At 39.6% G+C, this 18,806-nt stretch overlaps 1 protein-coding gene across 2 annotated transcripts in view; it reads left to right on the top strand.

The window, feature by feature from the left end:
• The window catches only part of LOC144680747 (syntaxin-7-like), a 58,668-nt gene that overhangs the window by 22,736 nt on the left and 17,126 nt on the right, over positions 1-18,806 (top strand). For both annotated transcript variants that reach the window (XM_078542084.1, XM_078542083.1), the window contains exons 3-5: positions 3,196-3,265; positions 7,785-7,875; positions 8,503-8,640. In XM_078542084.1, coding sequence (XP_078398210.1) covers positions 3,196-3,265; positions 7,785-7,875; positions 8,503-8,640 — 299 coding nt within the window. The remainder of the gene's footprint in view (positions 1-3,195; positions 3,266-7,784; positions 7,876-8,502; positions 8,641-18,806) is intronic.

Below are 18,806 nucleotides of genomic sequence, written 5' to 3' on the forward strand. Positions count from 1 at the left end.
AAATACTTTGGCCACATGCATTAATTTTAGTAAAATGCCTTGCACACAGTATAGATAATGACCAGCTTATTCTACAGCAGTGTACTTTTTGAATATAATTTGTTTAAAGGAAACCTTCAATTCCTGGTTATTGAATTAATTGTAATTTATTCCCATTAGTGATAAAACTTGTTTTTTTTTGCCTTTGGCTTCACACAAAATTAGGCATATCATGTCATAGAATTTAATCTGTATAAAATGCCTCATATTCCAATGTAGTATATTTGTTGCCTTAATTTTTTTTAAACACTCTTTGTGATCCTTCTGGTCTATATATAGTTCTGTGACTAAAAAGTTCAGTTAGTGATTTATCCCTAAGTCTCTGCCAGTGCTTATAAAACTAGCTGAAAGGGGTGCATAAGAATGGACTAGGGTGTTTTTACTCTCTCTTTAGATTATTTGTCTCCATGGACATCCTTGTAGTATATAGATGAACTTGGAGTTGGTGTGAAGTGTTTTCTGGCCCACATCAATGCAAATGTGGCAGTGTCACTCAAGTCAGGTTGATGATCTGGCTGAGCACCTTGGGTGGAGAAATGCAAGATCACCTTCAGTTAGTTGGTGTTTGTATCTGCATAGTTTCAGTAACTTGTACAATGTCTTATACAAGGTGTGTACATGAGAAGAAATAACAATTTTTACTTAAGTGCATGGTAATTTATTGGTGTGGTGCCAGATTAACAGCCCAAAGGTCACGTCCGTATTTCTGCCTGTCGAAAAGTATGAAAATAAATTAGTAAAACTGGTAATTTGTGGATTTAGATGAAAAATATGTCATAATAGATGACAGATTATAGTTTTTTTTAAAAAGCAATTGGTTCATTAATGTTCTGCAGAAAAGAGATTGGACCTCCCATCTGGTCAGGCAGGCCTACATATGACTGTAGCTCTATGCTATTTAATTGACTTAGTGACCTATGGCAACTAGGGATGGTCATGCTGTGCCATTCTTGCTGACATCCTATGAAGAAAGTAACGTTTTTATAAAAAGGCTGAAAGCTTTATTAACACACTAGGTGTTGGATGCACTCGTGGAAAGTTTAAGTTGACATTAACAATTCACAGCAGTTCAGCATCTTGTATATTTTTGTTCATACCACCAGAGGGCGGTAATAGTATAAACTTTGCAATTACAATTACAAAATGTTGCAGCGACAAAGAAAATGTTAGAAATCTGAAGTTTATGTTCTGGAAATGTGCAACAGATTTATCAGTTCCCAAGAAGAGAAAAGAGAGGTTAACAGTTGTAGGTAGAAATCCTTTGTCAAGAGGTGGTCGTCATATTGTATCTTTGCACTCTGCCCCTCCGTGATACCATACATACCTTGGCTTTATCGTTGTATTTGGTAAGGTCAGTAGCATTACAGGACACGGACTGAAGTTTGCAGCAGAACAGATTGCTTGATCAGCCTTGGACTATCAATAATCTGCCTTTTGCCTAGCCATTTTACAGACATGCGCAAAAGTTAAAATGTGCATGTGTAAGTAAACATGACTAATAAAATCACAGATTGAGCAGCGTTGATTACTAATGTTTAAATTTATTAATCAATACAATTTTACACACCTTGATTTTCAATCAATTTGATAATGTGTTAGGCAGCATTGTCTTCTGATGACTTGTCTGATGTGTAAGATTGGATGTCTAGGATGTGACTGGCATATTGCAAGCTATCTTAATTAGACCCTTCTATACTGAAAGCAGATGGTCATTGACTGAAGAAATTTGGCGCAATGGGTACTAGCAGGTATGAGCCCAGATGTGCGAACATGTGCGCATATATAGTGACTATTGTTTACCACTTTGGGCTATAAAGAGGCAAACAGTTGTTGCTGAAATTTTGCAGTCCAACTGGAGAAACCCCTATTTGGGGTATGGTTTGTCGTTACTTTACAACCAGCGGTGTTCAGAAGTTCCTGTTCTCTACTGTCCTCCTAGCAAGTGATTATACAAATGTTTCTTAATGTCAAACAAACAACCAGTAACTATCCTTTTTCGGGAAAGGAGGCGAGCTTGATTTCTGGAATTGAACTGACTGGTATACAAATAGTTGCTTAGTAGTACAGAACTTGAGAATTACCCAAAAAAAAAGAGAGATGCTGTTGAAGCTTTTAGTTTTGCACTTATCAGGACAGATGCAAGAATGCCAAAATTCAAAGGGAGTAACAATTGAGATGGGTGCAGATTGGTTAGCAAGCTGACTCTGATTTGTTGAGGTGTTTCTGTTGAGAATGCTGGGACCCATCCTTTTTTGAATTAAACAGAAGCATGGGGGCACAATAGTTCCCTGGTGCATTCTCTATGGCAATGCCTCAAACCAGTCAGAGTTGACTTGCCAACCAATCAGCACCCTTTTCTCATGCAGTATAAATTGTTAACAAAACAAAAACAGAATTACCTGGAAAAACTCAGCAGGTCTGGCAGCATCGGCGGAGAAGAAATCAGTTAACGTTTCGAGCCTTCATGGCCCTTCGGCAGAACTGAAGCATAGTTAGGAGAAGGGAGAAATATAAACTAGTTTAAGGTGGGGGGCGGGGGGGGGGGAAGAGAGAAGTTGAGGGTGTGGTGATTGTGGAGATAAGCAAGCAGTGATAGGAGCAGATAATCCAAAGATGTCACAGACAAAAGGGTCAAAGAGGTGTTGAAGGTGGTGATATTTGTCTAAGAAAAGTGCTAATTAAGAATGGAAGACAGGATACTCAAGGTACAGCTCTAGTGAAATTGTTGTTGTCTTTAAATTTTGGCATTTTTTGCATCTGTCCTGATGTTGCAAAACCAAAAGCTTCGACAACAAATCTCTCTCTTTCAGCAATGCTCCTGAACTGACTGGCTTCAAGATGACCTGCCTTGCAATGTGAGGTCAGAACTATATTGATCTTATGGTGAAATCGATAATCTTATGCCTGAACCAGGCAAATCTACAGTATTTTCAGGGTGACTGACACTATTAGGTTAGCCAGCTTGGCTTTTTAATGAGACTTGGAGGAGTGAACCTGCAACTCACACTAGACCAGTAAATCATCGTCAATTGGTTGTATCTGTCGATTCTTTGTACCTCCTGTACAATTAGTTGGCCTTCAAGATTATCATTTGCTGGAAATTGTTTATTTTGTCTTAAATATCTTAATTCAATATTTGATAACTTTTCACTTCAGCTGCAGAAATCCAGAAGATTTTAAGCTACTTTGGAAAACCTCAGGATAATGTAGAACTTCGACAGACGCTGTGAGTATTATGCATAAGTATAAAGTCTAGATTCTTTAATCAGAGCAATGAAAATTAAGAGATCAGAAAGAGGTATTCATAATTGAGGAGTTTTGACTAGTAAATTTGGAAAAGTTATTTCCATTGGCTGGTGAGTTGATAACACGAGGGCAAAGATTTAGGATAGTCAAAATAAGGAAGGTATGTGGTTAGAATTTTTTTAAAGTTCAAACTTGGAGTGACTTCCCAAAAACTGGAAGCAGAGAATCCATGGCAGCTATTAAAAGAGAAGTGGACACATTTTTGAAAAAGATAAGTTGAGAAGGGCAGGGGTATGGACTAATTAGCTCTAAGAAAACCGCCTAGTCCAGACATAATGGGTCATTGACCCCTTTCTGTGTTATATCATTCTGAGACATAATTGAGAATGGTAATATCCTATAAGGGAATATTAAGAAGACTAGGCCTACATTCCCTGGATCTTAGAAGAATGAAAGGTGATCTAATTGAAGCATATACAATTGTTAAGGGGTTTGACAGGGTAAATGCTGAGAAAATGTTACCCTGACTAGGAAGTCTAGAACACAACACAGCCTCAGACCTAAAGTGTCAGCCATTTAAGGCTGAGATGAAGAGAAATTTCTTCACTGTGTTGTGAATCTTTGGAATTCTCTACCCCAGGGAGCTGTGGATACTAAATTGCTGAGCATATTCTGGGATATGGGAATATGCAGGAAAGTAGAGTTCCTAAAAGATCAACCATGATCTTGCTGAATGGCAGAGCAGAATAGAAGCCTGCTTTTATTTTTTATACCCTTAAGCATAACAAACTTGGATTTTAACTTTCTTTTTAACTTTCTTTTAAAAAGTGGACTTTTATTTTTTCAATGTACTTTCAGGTTGTGACTTTGTTGTAATGGTCATGCTCCTGTAACGTTGCTTCATCGTTCTTTTGTATATAATCATGATATAGAACACACTTCAATACCATTCCTGACATGTAGTGCCATTGGTTTATCCTTCCAGGACAGGGTTTACTTTCCTTACTAAAATCTGAAAGGGAACTGAAGGTTGTAATCTAAGTAACATTGTGTTTCAGGTGACTTTTACAAACTACTCAGTTTTAACATTATTTATATATTGATCCTTTGAGTTCCTACCTATAATTCCTTTTATATCATAAATATTTCTATTTTAAATACTTCACAGAAATATTTCTGTATCGGCGAACCTTGACATTGCTCTGGAGTTCTCAACATTGACTTTGGAACCCATTAAGTCTCATGGCTTTGAGTGAAACACTGCTAACAATTATTACCTGTCATTGCCCCCTCCTTAGCCACTACCCCTCTTGCCTCTCCTGTCCCACCCTTCCAAATGAATAATCAGTGCTCTCGAACACTACTTGGAAGAAGCCATAAGGGAAGCAAGGCCACACAACTGAAACACTCGAGTGCACTGTATCAGTGACAAAGCTGGCCAGGTCCTGACGACACAGTTGCTAGACTGAAGCCTGCATTGGATAGTGAGGGAACTGACATAAAGGGATAACCTGATCGGTCTCGTTCTTGCTGACATGTCTGCCCATGATAGCTTAGGCATTACACAGACCTTGTGGAGACAGTCTGACCATCACAGTGAAGATACCCTTCAGCATGTAGTGAAACAGACTTAGAATACATCTAGCAACCCAAACCTGAGACACTGCATGTCTTTAGCAGCAGCAGAATTATAGACCACCACTACCTGTTAACCGCATAACCTGGATCATCATTCAATTTGCCTGCATCAACTTTGGTTCACTGGGAAGTGTGGAAGGGTGTGGCAGGAGAAACACCAATCATACTTTAAAATGAGGTCGCACAAAACACATGGCTAACCTGATGCTAAGCACAAAAAGTAACATGTTGTTATAGATATTAATTGATCCCAAAATCAATGAGAACAGAGTTCTCTAGCCCTCTCATACCATTCAAGAATGGTTGTGAACTGGCAGATTACTAAAGGCTGCACATGTCTTTCCACCATCAATCATTGTGGAGCCCAACACGTGATTACAGGATGAAAGGCTAAAGTGTCCTCCCAAAATATTGCTGCTGGTATTTGATTTACTCAATGTGACATTAGGCAGTGGCTCAGTGCACTGGATACACTAAAAGACAATGCATCCTGGTAACATTACTGGCCATAGCACTGAAGACATGTTCAACAGAATAGACACCCCTCAAACTAAGCAAGTCTAGTGCAGCCATGATGCGAACATTTACCAGACCATGTAGAAAATTCTCAGATTATTTTATTTACTCAGGTACGGGCAGGACCAGCATTTATTGCCCATCCCATACTGCCTTTTAGAAGACGGTGGTAAGTTGCCCCCTTGAATACAACTAAATGGCTTACTAGGGCAGCTAAGAATCTGGAGTCACACATGGTCCAAACTGGGTGAGGACATGTGACAGGACCAGGTAGGTTTATATGAAAATCTGGTTGTCTCATGGTCATCGCTATTGATACAAGCTGCTTGTTCTAATTCCAGATTGATTTAATTAATTGAATTTAAATTTCCTAGCTACCCTGGTGAGATTTGAACTCCTATCTCCAGATCATTTGTTCAAACCTCTGGATTACTAATTCAGTAACGCAACATGATACTACTGTACCTTTTTGTACCTGCTTTCCACATATATCAGAGCAAGTCTAAATAAATTAACATTGAATCAGCCTTCTTCCTATCACCAGCAAAGCAATAGAAGTCTGTAGAACAATCCGCCAATAGCGTGCTCCCTTCCTTATTTTGACTATCCTAAATCTTTGCCCTCGTGTTATTAAACTCACCAACCAGATCTTGTCACGCCCCTGGACCAGACAATTGGGTTTACTGCACAGACTATCCATTCCTTATTACACAGGCATGTGAACTTGATATAGGGATGTCTGATTAATAATTTTTATTGATGAACGCTAATGCAGCTCATGACCTGATACAAATATTACTAGAAGGGAACTCATGGGGTTTGTAAACTGTGTATTCCAGACTACTCACGCTAGCCCTATATAAGAGTAGCTGGAAGTGCTCCATTGTGCCAAACTTTTAATATGGTTAATAATGCAAGCATTCCTTCTATGTGCAGTTTATATGTATGGCTCTATCAATGTATGGACCTCCTAAACACATGCTGATTATTGTTATCATTTGTTTATTGATCTTTGGACATTCTCCATTCATGAACAATTGCATTTGCCCTGGATGACCTTTATTTACATATTTCTCTCCGATATTTACTATGGAGAGCCCAATTTTCCTTTCACTCTTTCTGGTTTCTCAGACATGCTGGTACTGTTGAGCAATTAAAATTCCACATTTGCACAATCCCACACCTGACAGCTAGTCCCTGCATCTCTGTATCCAGAGATTAATTTATTTCTGTTTAACACATATGGCTATTATAATGTAACCCCATATAATGCTAGCTATTCCAGTTGGTTTACCTACTCTTACCGAGACATGGATATAGGAGCTAACTGTCAAAAGGAGAAGTGAGAGCAGCTGCCCTTGTCATCAAGACAGCATTGAACTGAGTTTGTCACCAACCAAAGCTTGAGGTCAATGGGAAAATCCTCCAGTGGCTGAAGTTGCAATGGATGCACAGGAAGAGGGTTATTAGCTCAAGGCATTGCTTCAGGAGTTCCTCAAGCTGGGATCTTTTGTTCAATCATCAACTGCTTTACCAGTGATGTTGGTTCTTTTGTATGGTCAAGAATGGAGCTGTTCACTGATCCCTGAGTGCTTGGCTCATTTCGCAGCTCCCTGATAATGAAGCTTAGGCCAAGATGCAACAGGTCTTGAATGACAGAGGCTTGGTCTGACAAGTAGCAAGTAACGCTTAAACTATAAATGCTAGCCAATGAGCAGTTGAAGCTTCCACCCTGACATTCAACGTTCAAGCTCAACACCATCCTGGATTGCGTATTTTGCTTGATTGACATCCCTGTCAATGAATTCACCTATGCTTTAAGGCTGCAGGATGTTCTGGTGTAACTTGAAGTTACATTGAAAGTACCTCCAAGCCCATGACTTTATAGCAACAAGAAAGACAAGAGCAGCAATATCAGGAACGCTATCACCTCTAAGGTTCACCTGGTATTCTGACTTGGAAGTAAGCTTCTGTTCCTTCAACATTGATGAGAAAGAATCCTAGAATTCCATACCTATTGTCATTATGAGTAGCACAAGAATTTGCAGCAGTTCAGGAAGAAGGTCCATCAGCCTTGCTATCGATAAGCAATAAATGTAACCTTGCTAGCATAGCCCAAATCTAGAGAACAAACTGAAAATTATTGGGTGTACACACTTGAATATACAGTGCAGCTTTAGATCTAGCTATGCAATCAGTGAATGTTGATATGCAGTACCAATGTTTCTCTGTTATGTTTCTCTAACCGATTTTGATAGGACTGTCAAAAACTATGTGCTGTCGACAATTGCTGCTGACCCTTGCTACATTGTTAATTTGTGTTAAATGGTTTCTTCCAATCCTAGTCAGCAGAAGCAGCAGCTAGTCAACCATCTTGCTAAAGAAACTGAGAGGAACATAAAGGAATTTGGATCACTAAAATATGCTCATGAACAGGTAAGAGGTTATTCACCGCATGGATGTATCGAACTCTCCCTTGACCCTTATTGAGGACATTCTATCTATGAATTCATAGCCATTAACTAGAAAATAAACTCCACAACCAAGACTACAATCTTTGAAAATTAATGAACATTAATTATAAAACATTGCAGTTTTATTAACTTAATTTCAATATTTGTAAGTAAAAGCATTTTAAGAGGAATTTTAAAATATTTCTGGAGAAGGGTCACACAGATTTGAAACCTTAACTCCGTTTCTCGCTCCACAGATGCTGTTAGACCTGCTGAGTTTTTCTAGCATTTTCTGTTTGTTTGATTTCCAGCATCCACAGTATTTTGCTTTTAAAATATTTGAGTTTACTTAGATTTAAATATATATTTAAACATGTATTTAAATAATAGTGAAAAAGGCTTTGTGTCCATTATCTCTCCGTAGTAATTTTGTGGATGTGACTATTGCCTTGAAGCACTTTAAATTGCAAATACAAATTAATTTCACCATCAATGTCTCAGTTTCTGTGTAAACTACAACTCATTTACAAAATGAACTGTATCATTTAGGACCACCATGACTATTTTGAAATGTGCCTTCATTTTTAGTACACGCTATTTTTATTTGCAGCGACAAAGAAAGCTAATGAAAGATCGTTTAGTAGCAGAATTCACTACAGCATTGACCAATTTCCAAAGAATCCAACGAGAAGCTGCTGAAAAGGAAAAAGAATTTGTAGCAAGAGTACGTGCTGGATCACGCCTGTCTGTAAGTATTCAGTATATATTAGCACTAATTTAAGGAAAGGACCAAGCAGACTGCTTGATTGGCACCCCCTCCACAAATTTAAACATTCACTCTCTCCACTACTTACCCACAGTGGCAGCAATGTGTACCATGTATAAGATTTGCTGTATCAACTTACCAAGCCCACTCTACCACCTAGAAGGACAAGGGCACCAGACGCATGGGAACACCACTGCTGCAAGTTCCCCTCCAAGCTGCACATCATCCTGACTTGGACCTATATTGCCATTCCTTGACTATCTCCAGATCAAAATCTCAGAACTCCCTTCCTAACAGCAATGTGTGTGTACCTGCATCAGCAAAAGGAATTTTCATTTCATTTGGAATCTTCTATTGGTCATTCTTCAGCATCTTGCTCATTCAAAAACCAGTACAACAGCTGCATCATCATTTGAAAATATTGTCTAACTTATTGTGACATTAGCCTCAAAGATAGGAAATAGCTGGCCTGAACAGGAAATGCTTGTTGCACAGTGGGTGAAATTTTGCAAGTCTTTGAGCTCGGTTTTATAATTTTGAACTTTTTGACAAGATTTAGTAACTCAATTTGTTAAATAATTGCAGCAAGCTAATAATGCTGTTTCTAAGCTTGTGTTCTAGTAGATCTGAGGTTTTTCTTTTACATTTCACATTTTTAATCTTGAGGCCTGACTAGACTGTTGAGCTTCCTGCCCCTGTTCAAACGATGTTTGCAAGTTCTGTACTCAATTACCTTGTGCCTTACCAACTTTTTTTTTAACATCACTCCCTGATAACGTCATTGCCTGGAAATAACGTAAAATACTGCTGTCATTTTTATTCTGGCGACTGATGAAGTTTCCTTATTGATGGCTTATCTTGCCCATCTCTTCCCCACCAAGTCAAATCTCTCCCCTGGTCTGCTCCTTAAACCATGTCTTTCTCCTTCTCTAGTTTCTGTCCTGTCCCTTCTCATCCCCTCTCTGAATTCATTCCACCTGCTTTCTGCTTTCTTGAAGCCATTCTCAATGAACTGCTAACTGTGCCTAACTTCCTTTACTGGAAGTCAGGCTAGCTGACATTGTGAATAGTTTCCTCTACTTAGATACTATCCTCATACCTTTCCATACTGTAATTATTACCTTCCCTTTTACAAAAAGCCTATTCTTGATTCTGTCCTGGTAAACTACTGACCAATGTGTGCTGTAAACTGTATTGCAGCCTGAAAGTCCCCATGTGGTCAGGACCCTTTAAGCTACTGTGCATGCATGGACGCACAAAGAATGTTAAAATACACTTAAATAAATTGCCGATGCACTACAAAAAAATATTAGAAGGAAACTTGCTACTCACCCATCTCCAATTCTCTATGACTCTATTGGACCTAGTGCTGAAAATGGGATTAGAATAGTTAGGTACTTGTTTGATCGGCGCAGACTCGATGGGCCGAAGGGCCTTTTTATGTGCTGTAGACCTCGAAGACTCTGACTCTAATTCCCGTTTCCTATCCAAGGTTGTGGAACGTGTAGCATATCCTATATTCATACTCATCCTTTTTACAGCCTCCAAGTTTGAATGTCTCCAATCATGTTTTCACCCTTTACCAAAGCACCAAAAAGGCGCTAACCAGTTTTATATGACATCCTCTTTGACTGGTGCTTTTCTCCTCATCTTTTTCAACTTTTGTTCAGCCTTTGACATGGTCAACTACACCATCCTCGCCGTAATGTCTCTCCTCTGTTGGCCAACTCAATGGGACTATCCTTATTTGGTTCCGCGCTCACTTAGCCCTTGCATCTAGACTATATCCGGCAAGGGCTGCTTCATCTCTGAAATTATCAAGTTCTATTCTCGGGGACCCTCCAACCTTCCGCCAAACTTCTTCCTCATCTGCATAGTGCCATTTGGCAATATCATCCACCAAGTGTGGGGTCAATTTTCTCATGTATACTGACAATACCCAGCTTTAGTTCTCCACAATCAGTCTTGACCGTTCCACTATCTCTAATGTCTGACTATTTGTCAGACATCCAGTCTTGGGTGAAATGTAGTTTCCTTCAGCTAAACTTGTTAAGACAAAAATTTTATTTTTCCTATGTAAAGTGCCCTATAGAAGTACAAGTTATTTCATCCAGACCTTTTAAACTACTAGGAAAGGTCCAACTACCATAAAGAATTGCTAGTCGTGACTTGCAAACTACACGTGTAGTTTGTTGGCTGTGCTGCTATAATTTATGAATGATGCAGTGGATTCCACAGGATGGCTAGCCTTGTAATTGAAACTAATTCTTGAAATGGTTCTGTAATGAGAATATAAGTGAGTATGTGAATTTAATGTTGGTTTTGAAGTGCTGTTTGCTTTCTTGGCTTAAAATCCAAGTCACCCAGTAAAAATGTGCTGTATACCAAAATGATAATTTTCCACCTAGTCAGTTAAGTTTGCACAATGTTAATGCATGTATTTTAATCAATAGTTTTGTAACTTGCTAGAATCTAGCTAATCTATAAATTTTGGTGACCATACAAAAAGAATGCAAGCTTTTGGAGAAAGTGCAAAGGAGGCCAGCTGGAATGATACCAAAGGAGTTTATTTATGGAGGTATGCTTCAGTGGTTAGGGCTATTTGAAGGAATGAGCTTGGAGGGGATCAATATTCCCTGTAAGCTGTGCAGCAACCTGTAAATTAGCATGCGCAAGTCTGCCCCCTTAATGCACGTGCATAGCCATGCAGAAAGACTTAAAGGGGGCCATGCACTTAAATAAATCACCCGCACACTCCCTAAGAATTAAAGAATACATTGGAGGGGTTATGATTTTTTTCAAATGAAGAGCGATCATAAATCATGCTGTATAAGCTATTTAAGATGGATAATGAGGGCAGATATGTAGACAGAATGATGTTAGATGCAGAGAATTATTAATTTTCATAAGGAGCATTTACCTCTGGAACAAACTACTGAAATGTACACTCTGTATGAATTTGTGGTCTTTTTAGAAGGGTCAAGTTCCTGAAAGAAAGAAGGTATTTCCAGTTACATACAAACATGTGAATATACAAATTAGGAGCAGAAGTAGGCCACTCGGCCCTTCGAGCCTGCTCTGCCAATTAATAAGATCATGGCTGAACTGATTGTAGCCTCAACCCCACATTCCCCGATAACCTTTCATCCCCTAGTTAATTAAGAATCTATCTAGCTCTGCCTTAAAATATTCAAAGACTCTGCTTCCACTGCCTTTTGAGGAAGAGAGTTCCAAAGACTCAAGACCACCTGAGAGAGAAAATTTCCCCTCGTCTTGTCTTAAATGAGTGACCCCTTATTTTTAAACAGTGATCTCTAGTTCTAGGTTCTCCCACTAGTGGAAACATCTTCTCCACATCCACTCTGTCAAGACCCCTCAGGATCTTAAAGGTTTCAATTAATTTGCCTCTTACTCTTCTAAACTCCAGTGGATACAAGCCTAACCTGTTCAACCGTTTCTCATAAGACAACCCACCCATTCCTACTATTAGCCTAGCAACCCTTCTCTGAACTGCTAACGCATTTTACATATTTCCTTAAATAAGGAGACCAATACTGTTCACAGTACTCCAGATGTGGTCTCACCAGTGCCCTGTACAACTGAAGCATAATCTCTATACTTTTGTAGTTAATTCCTTTCACAATAAACAATAACATTATGATTGGCTTTCCTAATTACTTGCTGTACCTGCATATGAGCCTTTTGTGATTTATGCACTAGGACAACCAGATCCCTTTGAATCTCAGAGCTCTGCAGTTTCTGACCATTTAGATAACAAGCTTTTTTATTCTTCCTGCCAAAATGGACAATTTCACATTTGCCCACATTATGCTCCATTTGCCGGATCTTTGCCCACTCACTTAACCTATCTATGTCACTTTGTAGCCTCCTTATGTCCTCTTCACAATTTACTTCCCTACCTATCTTTGTCTCGTCAGCAAATTTAGCAACCATTCCTTCGATCCCTTCATCCAAGTCATTGATATAAATTCTAAAACGTTGAGGCCCCAGCACTGATCCCTGTGACACACCACTCGTCACATCCTGCCAACCAGAAAAAGACACTCTGCATTCTGTTAGCTAGCCAATCTTCTATCCATGCCAATATGTTACTCCTTACACCATGAGCTTTAATTTTCTACAATAACCTTTGATGTGGCACCTTATCAAATGCCTTCTGGAAATTTTGAGGAAAAGAGTTATTAGTTACTTGATTGCTTTAAGGAGTTGGAGAGAAATTTGAGTTTTATTGGCTTATTCAGGTGTTTTTTTTCTTGCCTCTTCCAGAAGATTGTGTGGTTAGGGTACATCGGTTGTGTCTTTGGTTGAATCATTGTCATGGCATGGTGGACATGATGGCTGCTTCCTGCCATTTTCAAGCGTTAATTGGTACTGAGTTTTTAAGGCATATTATGTAGCGGATTTTTGGCAGCTGTTACCTTGGATTGCAGAATGGATTGCCCACCCATTGTAGTGGTGTTGGTATGTCTGGGAAACTGATAGGAAATGCATTGGTTCGTCAATTGGAACGTACAGGAACAGTCAGTATTCTGAAGCACGTATCATAATTGTTGTGCTGCCAAGTTGTTGTATCTTAATTATAAGTGCAGTATGAATGAACTAATTAACTGGTCCTATCCCTCAAACATTTAGATAATGAGTTTTCTCACCTCCTGTTAGGGTGCATGCAACTTTTTGCTGGTGCTAAAGACTGTTTTAAAAACAGCATCAAGAGGCAAAGTGGAAAATCTTAATGGCTTCCCTGAGGTGATTGTGCACTTCTGTCTTGTTTACAGTAATGATGCCCAGGTCCAGCTGCTTGGAGACTTTGTTCAAATAAAAACCTCAAACTTCAACCTAAGTAGTTGATGAATGTATACAAGTGTATTGTAATGGATATTTAGGTTTCTCAAATGTTTCCTTTGTAAAATTAGCATTGATATTATCTTAGACCCCAGAAATTTTATTTAACACCCCTTGGCCACATATTAAAACCAGATGAAAACTCAGCTAAGAATTCAAATTTACTTCAGTTTGAATCCTGAACTGATTACAGTTAATTTATAGGTCCATTCACAGAGCAGGGCTGATCCCGTCAGAATTTCTGAGGCCAAACTAATTTGAATAGTTTCATTGAGCTCATTGTCCATATTGGGCTTGATGCTGGGAACTTACTGGGTGAGTTGGTGACAAAAAATCTCATGAACTTTGGGGAAAATTTGGTGGGGTGGGGGGTGTGCAGAAAAAGTTGTTAAAAGGCTGTGCATTTTAAAAGGAAAATGACTGGAAAAGCCCACTGACTGGCACAGTGTGAAGGCCGAAACATGAGTCTGGGAAATAATGAGCCATACAGTATTCGACTTCCTGGTTAAAAGCTTTTGAAGCGGAGTTGCTACAGCACGCGAAGAGTGTAACAGGGTGGGTGCTGTCCTGTTTGCTCCTCTAAGGTATGTCCCGCACAGGAGAACAGCATGTGTGGTAGAAGCTGGCTACCGAGCTCAACGTTTTGGAATTATCCTGGGAACAGATGTGGCACTTTTTAAAGAAGCTGCTAGCATAAGCCAATCTTAGCGTTCCAAGCATATTATGCAGATATGCGTGCTGTACTGTGCTCTCAGTAATCTGCTGCAACTTTTAGTCTGTTCTTATCATTACTCTCTAAAAATTGGTGGCTATGCATATCTATGGGCCATGTATTTATAGCTGTAACTTAACATTTTCAAAGGGCTTCACTACACAGACTAGCTGTATGGAATTATATGACGCCAGAATGGTTTATAGCTTCACATCTGTCATTGTGCGTGGGCTTTTTCAGCTTGCATTGCATCATGGTTATGCTGTTTACATGACAAGATTGCACCTAATACAAAAAGACAACCCAAACTGGAGGAAGGCTCAGAAATTGCCCTTGTGCAAGAATCCCATTTTGTCTGAAAGACCAATAAAAGAATGAGAGAAAGTGAAGGTGAAGCCTCATTCCCACAAGGCTGTACTCTTAAAACTTAGTTTTCCTATCTTGACCCTTATCTCACTTCCACACAGCCAAACTCAAAACCACAAAATCAACATGCAGAGCTAGAATCTTGACAGAATAGCTCTATTAGAAAGTATCACTTTGAGCCATCATTGTGATATTTTTCTCTCATAAACTTGCTGGGATTGTGAGTGGAAAAGGGCAGCACATTTGTCCCCCTCCCCAGTCTGTTCAAGAAGCTACACCTATCGCGGAAGAGATAGTTTGAAATAGTAGTACTAACATGAGACATTGGTGAGGAGGTACAAACGATAATGTCAGCAAAGGAGTGGGAACCTGCTAGCTGTTATGACACAGCAGTTAGTAAAGGCTGAGTTGTTTAAATCATAAAGTATGTTTGAGATGCAACTCTGAATTCAGGAATAAAACCACCGAACCTCAAGAGGTTTTTATATAAAACTAAATTAAATATTATTAATTTAACAACAAATTAAACACTTTTCCATGTCTACTAATTACTACCATAATAACTTTTAAACCAATCCCCAAATTAATCACTCCCAGGTAAATCTTCACCAAGGCAACAATAACCCATGGACTTTAAACAGACACCAGGCAAAGCACATTTGACCTTACAAATTCAAAATGAGGTTCCTTTCAATTTGTTTCCTTTGCAGACAGTGTGGGCGTACAGCCTGGTTAGATCTTAAATGCCTCTGACTCACACACAAACTTATACCTAGTTTTTCCCTTTGAATGTAAATTTTCCATTGTATTACTAGGTTTTTTAATTTTACCTTTCCTAACAATAATATCCTTTTATTTCACCAATTTTGTTAGTAATATAAACACATTGCTTGGCATCTCCCAGCTAGGTGCAAGATTTTACCCATTCTTTTGAATGGTTTATTCAACAAATGTAAATTACACTTTACCTTTTTAACTTCCTTACGTTTATCTAATTAACATCTCAAAACTACTATGCATCAAAGCATCCAGACTAGCTGGCTTTAATCCAATTAAGACACACCGAGATGCTCACAGACACAGACTCTACTACATTTCCAATTTAAAAATAATTTCCAAGAACATTATAAACATCAATATCTCTTCATGACACTAGCAATGACTTCCTGTAATTTTGAGAAATGTAGCAGTGTGGTGATATTCACAAACTGTCAGACTGCTGTTGAGAGTCACTAGGAAATGAGATGAAATATGCTTAAGGAGGAGGAGTGTGAAATATTGAATCTGATAAACATAGGAAGAGAGGAAGTATTAAGGGGGATTAGTGTCCTTGAAAGTGGGTAAATCACCAGGGCTGGATGAAATGTACCCCAGGCTGTTAAAAGAAGCCAGGGAGGGCATAGCAGAAGATCTGAACATCATTTTCCAATCCTCACTGGATGCAGGCGAGGTGCTGGAGGATTGGAGGACTGCTAACGCCATACCTTTGTTTGGAGTCAGGGATAGATGGAATAATTACAGGCCAATCAGTCTAACCTCAGTACTGAGCAAATTAATGGAATAAATTCTGAGACGACACACAATAAACTGTCACTTAGAAATGCATGGAGTAATCAAGACGGTCAGCATGGGTTTAAGGGAAAATCATGTCTGACTAAGTTAACTTTTTTGAGGACGTAATAAGAAGAATTGATGAGAGTAGTGCAGTTGATGTTGCCTACATGGATTTTAGCAAGGCGTTTGATAAGGTCCCAAATGGCAGACTGGTTTTTAAAAAAAAAAAAGCTGGATACAAAATTGGCGCAACGGCAGGAAACAAAGGGTAACAGCTGACTGGTAACAGTTTTGTGACTGGAAGGCTATTTCCAGAGGGGTTCCACAGGGCTCAGCACTAGGTCCCCTGCTTTTTGTGGTATAAATGATTTGGACTTCAATGCAGGGGGCATGATCAAGAAGTTTGCAGACAACGCAAATATTGGCCGTGTGGTTGATAGGAGGATTGCTGTAGGCTCAGGAAGATTTCAATGGACTGGTCAGGTGGGTAGAAAAGTGGCAAATGGAATTCAGCCCGAGAAGTGTGAGGTGATGCATTTGGGGAGGTCAAACAAGGCAAAGGAATACACAATAAATGGGAGGATACTGAGAGACTTAGAGAAAGTGAGGAACTTTGGATGCATGTCCGCAGATCCTTGAAGGTAGCAGGATAGGTCAATAAGGTGGTTAAGGAGGAATAATATGGAATACTTTCTTTATTAGCTGAGGCATAGAGTATACGAGCAGGGAGGTTATGTTGGAACTACGTAAAACACAAGTTAGAGGACACAGCTTGAGTACTGCGTGTAGTTCTGGTCACTTCATTACAGAAAGAATGTAATTGCACTAGAGAGGGTACAGAAAAGATTTATGTGAATGTTGCCAGGACTGGAAAATTGCAACTGAGGAAAGATTGGATAGGTTGGGGTTGTTTTTCTTGGAACAGAGGAGGCTGATTTGATTGAGGTGTATCAGGTTGTGAGGGGCCTGGATAGAGTGGATAGGAAGGACCTATTTCCCTTTGCAGAGAGGTCAGTGACTAGAGGGCATAGATTTAAAGTGATTTATAGAAGGATTTGAGGAGAAATGAGAATTCTTTTCACCCAGATGGTGGTAGGGTCTGGAACTCGCTGCCTAAAAGGATAGTAGAGGCACAACTCATTTGAAAGGTGCCTGGAAATGCCGTAACCTCCAAGGCTATGGCTGAAGTGCTGGAAAATGTGATTAGGCTGGCTGGTTGTTTTTTGACCTCTGCAGACATGATTGGCCACCTCCTGTGCTGTAACTTTGTGTCTTCTAAATTTTCTAAATATCTGAAAAGGAGGAACGTGCAGAAATATGGGAAGAGGGCTGGAAGTGGCAGCATGTGAATTGCTCCTTAGGAGAGCCAGCACAGGCATAATGGGCTGAATGGCCTTATGAGCTATAATGATTCTATGCTGATTTATGCATCAATTGGTTGTTTCATATATCTGTGAGCAGCTGATAGAAGGCAGGTCAAATCAAAAAACAGTTCCATACTTGGGTAACCTTGCCTTCTGCTGACTGTGCCAGTCTTAAGATGCACACTGATTGCAGATGCCCTTTCAAATGGTGCAGCTCATTAATGGGCTGTGGGTTAGCAAAATAACCCAATTCCCAACAATTAAAATGCAGTATTCTTGATGTTACGGAGTTGTATAGCTAGAGATTAATTTAATTTAATTTAAATTTAAATAGTGGGGGGGAAGGGTTCACATGAGGGGGGATTTGGAAAGTTAAAGGGAAAGGACAAGGCAGGAGTGCAGGGTAACAGAGTATGATAGGAAGGGACAGAGCATACAAACATAAGAGTGCACCAGAAAATTTGGTCAGAGTAGGGAAAAATGGCTTTAGATGAACAAAAAACGTGGCGGGTTCGGGTGAAGGGAGAATTAAAATTCCTAAAATAAAAGTTGAGGCAATAGGAAAGTATATTGATGAGGGTAAAGATGAGCTGAATGTGACAGGAAATAGTAATAATGCACCAGAGATTAAGGTACATGCAGGGAATAGTATTAAAGAAAAGTAAAATTGAAGTCACTTTAGCTGAATATGTGGAGCATCTGTTATAAGATAGATGAACAAATAAAGGTAAATGGCTTAAGTTTTAAAAATTCATTCGTGGGGTGTGGGCTTTGCTGGCTGAGCCAGCATTTATTACCCATTCCTTATTGCCCTTGAGAAGGTGGTGGTGAGTGCCTTCTTGAACGTCTGCAGTCCCTGTGGTGTAGGTACACCTACAGTGCTGTTAGGAAGGGAGTTCCAGGATTTTGACCCAGTGACACTGAAGGAATGACTATCTCTTTCCAAGTCAGGATTTTTAGTGGCTTGGAGGGGATCTTCTAGGTGCTGGTGTTCCCATGTGTCTGCTGCCCTAGTCTTTCTAGATGGTAGTGGTCGGAGGTTTGGAAGGTGCTGTCGAAGGAGCCTTGGTGAATTGCTGCAATGCATCTTGTAGACAGTACGCACTGCTGAGATTGTGCTTCAGTAGTGGAGGGAGTGAGTGTTCGTGGATGTGGTGCCAATCAAGCGGGCCGCTTTGTCCTGGACGGTGTCAAGCTTCTTGAGTGAATGTTACCTGCCAATTGTCAGCCCAAGCCTGGATATTGTCCAGGCCCTGTGCATTTGGACATGAACTGCTTCAGCACCTGAT

The sequence above is a fragment of the Cetorhinus maximus genome, chromosome 5 (assembly GCF_964194155.1).
Source record: "Cetorhinus maximus chromosome 5, sCetMax3.hap1.1, whole genome shotgun sequence".
In the NCBI taxonomy this organism is placed as follows: Eukaryota; Metazoa; Chordata; class Chondrichthyes; order Lamniformes; family Cetorhinidae; genus Cetorhinus; species Cetorhinus maximus.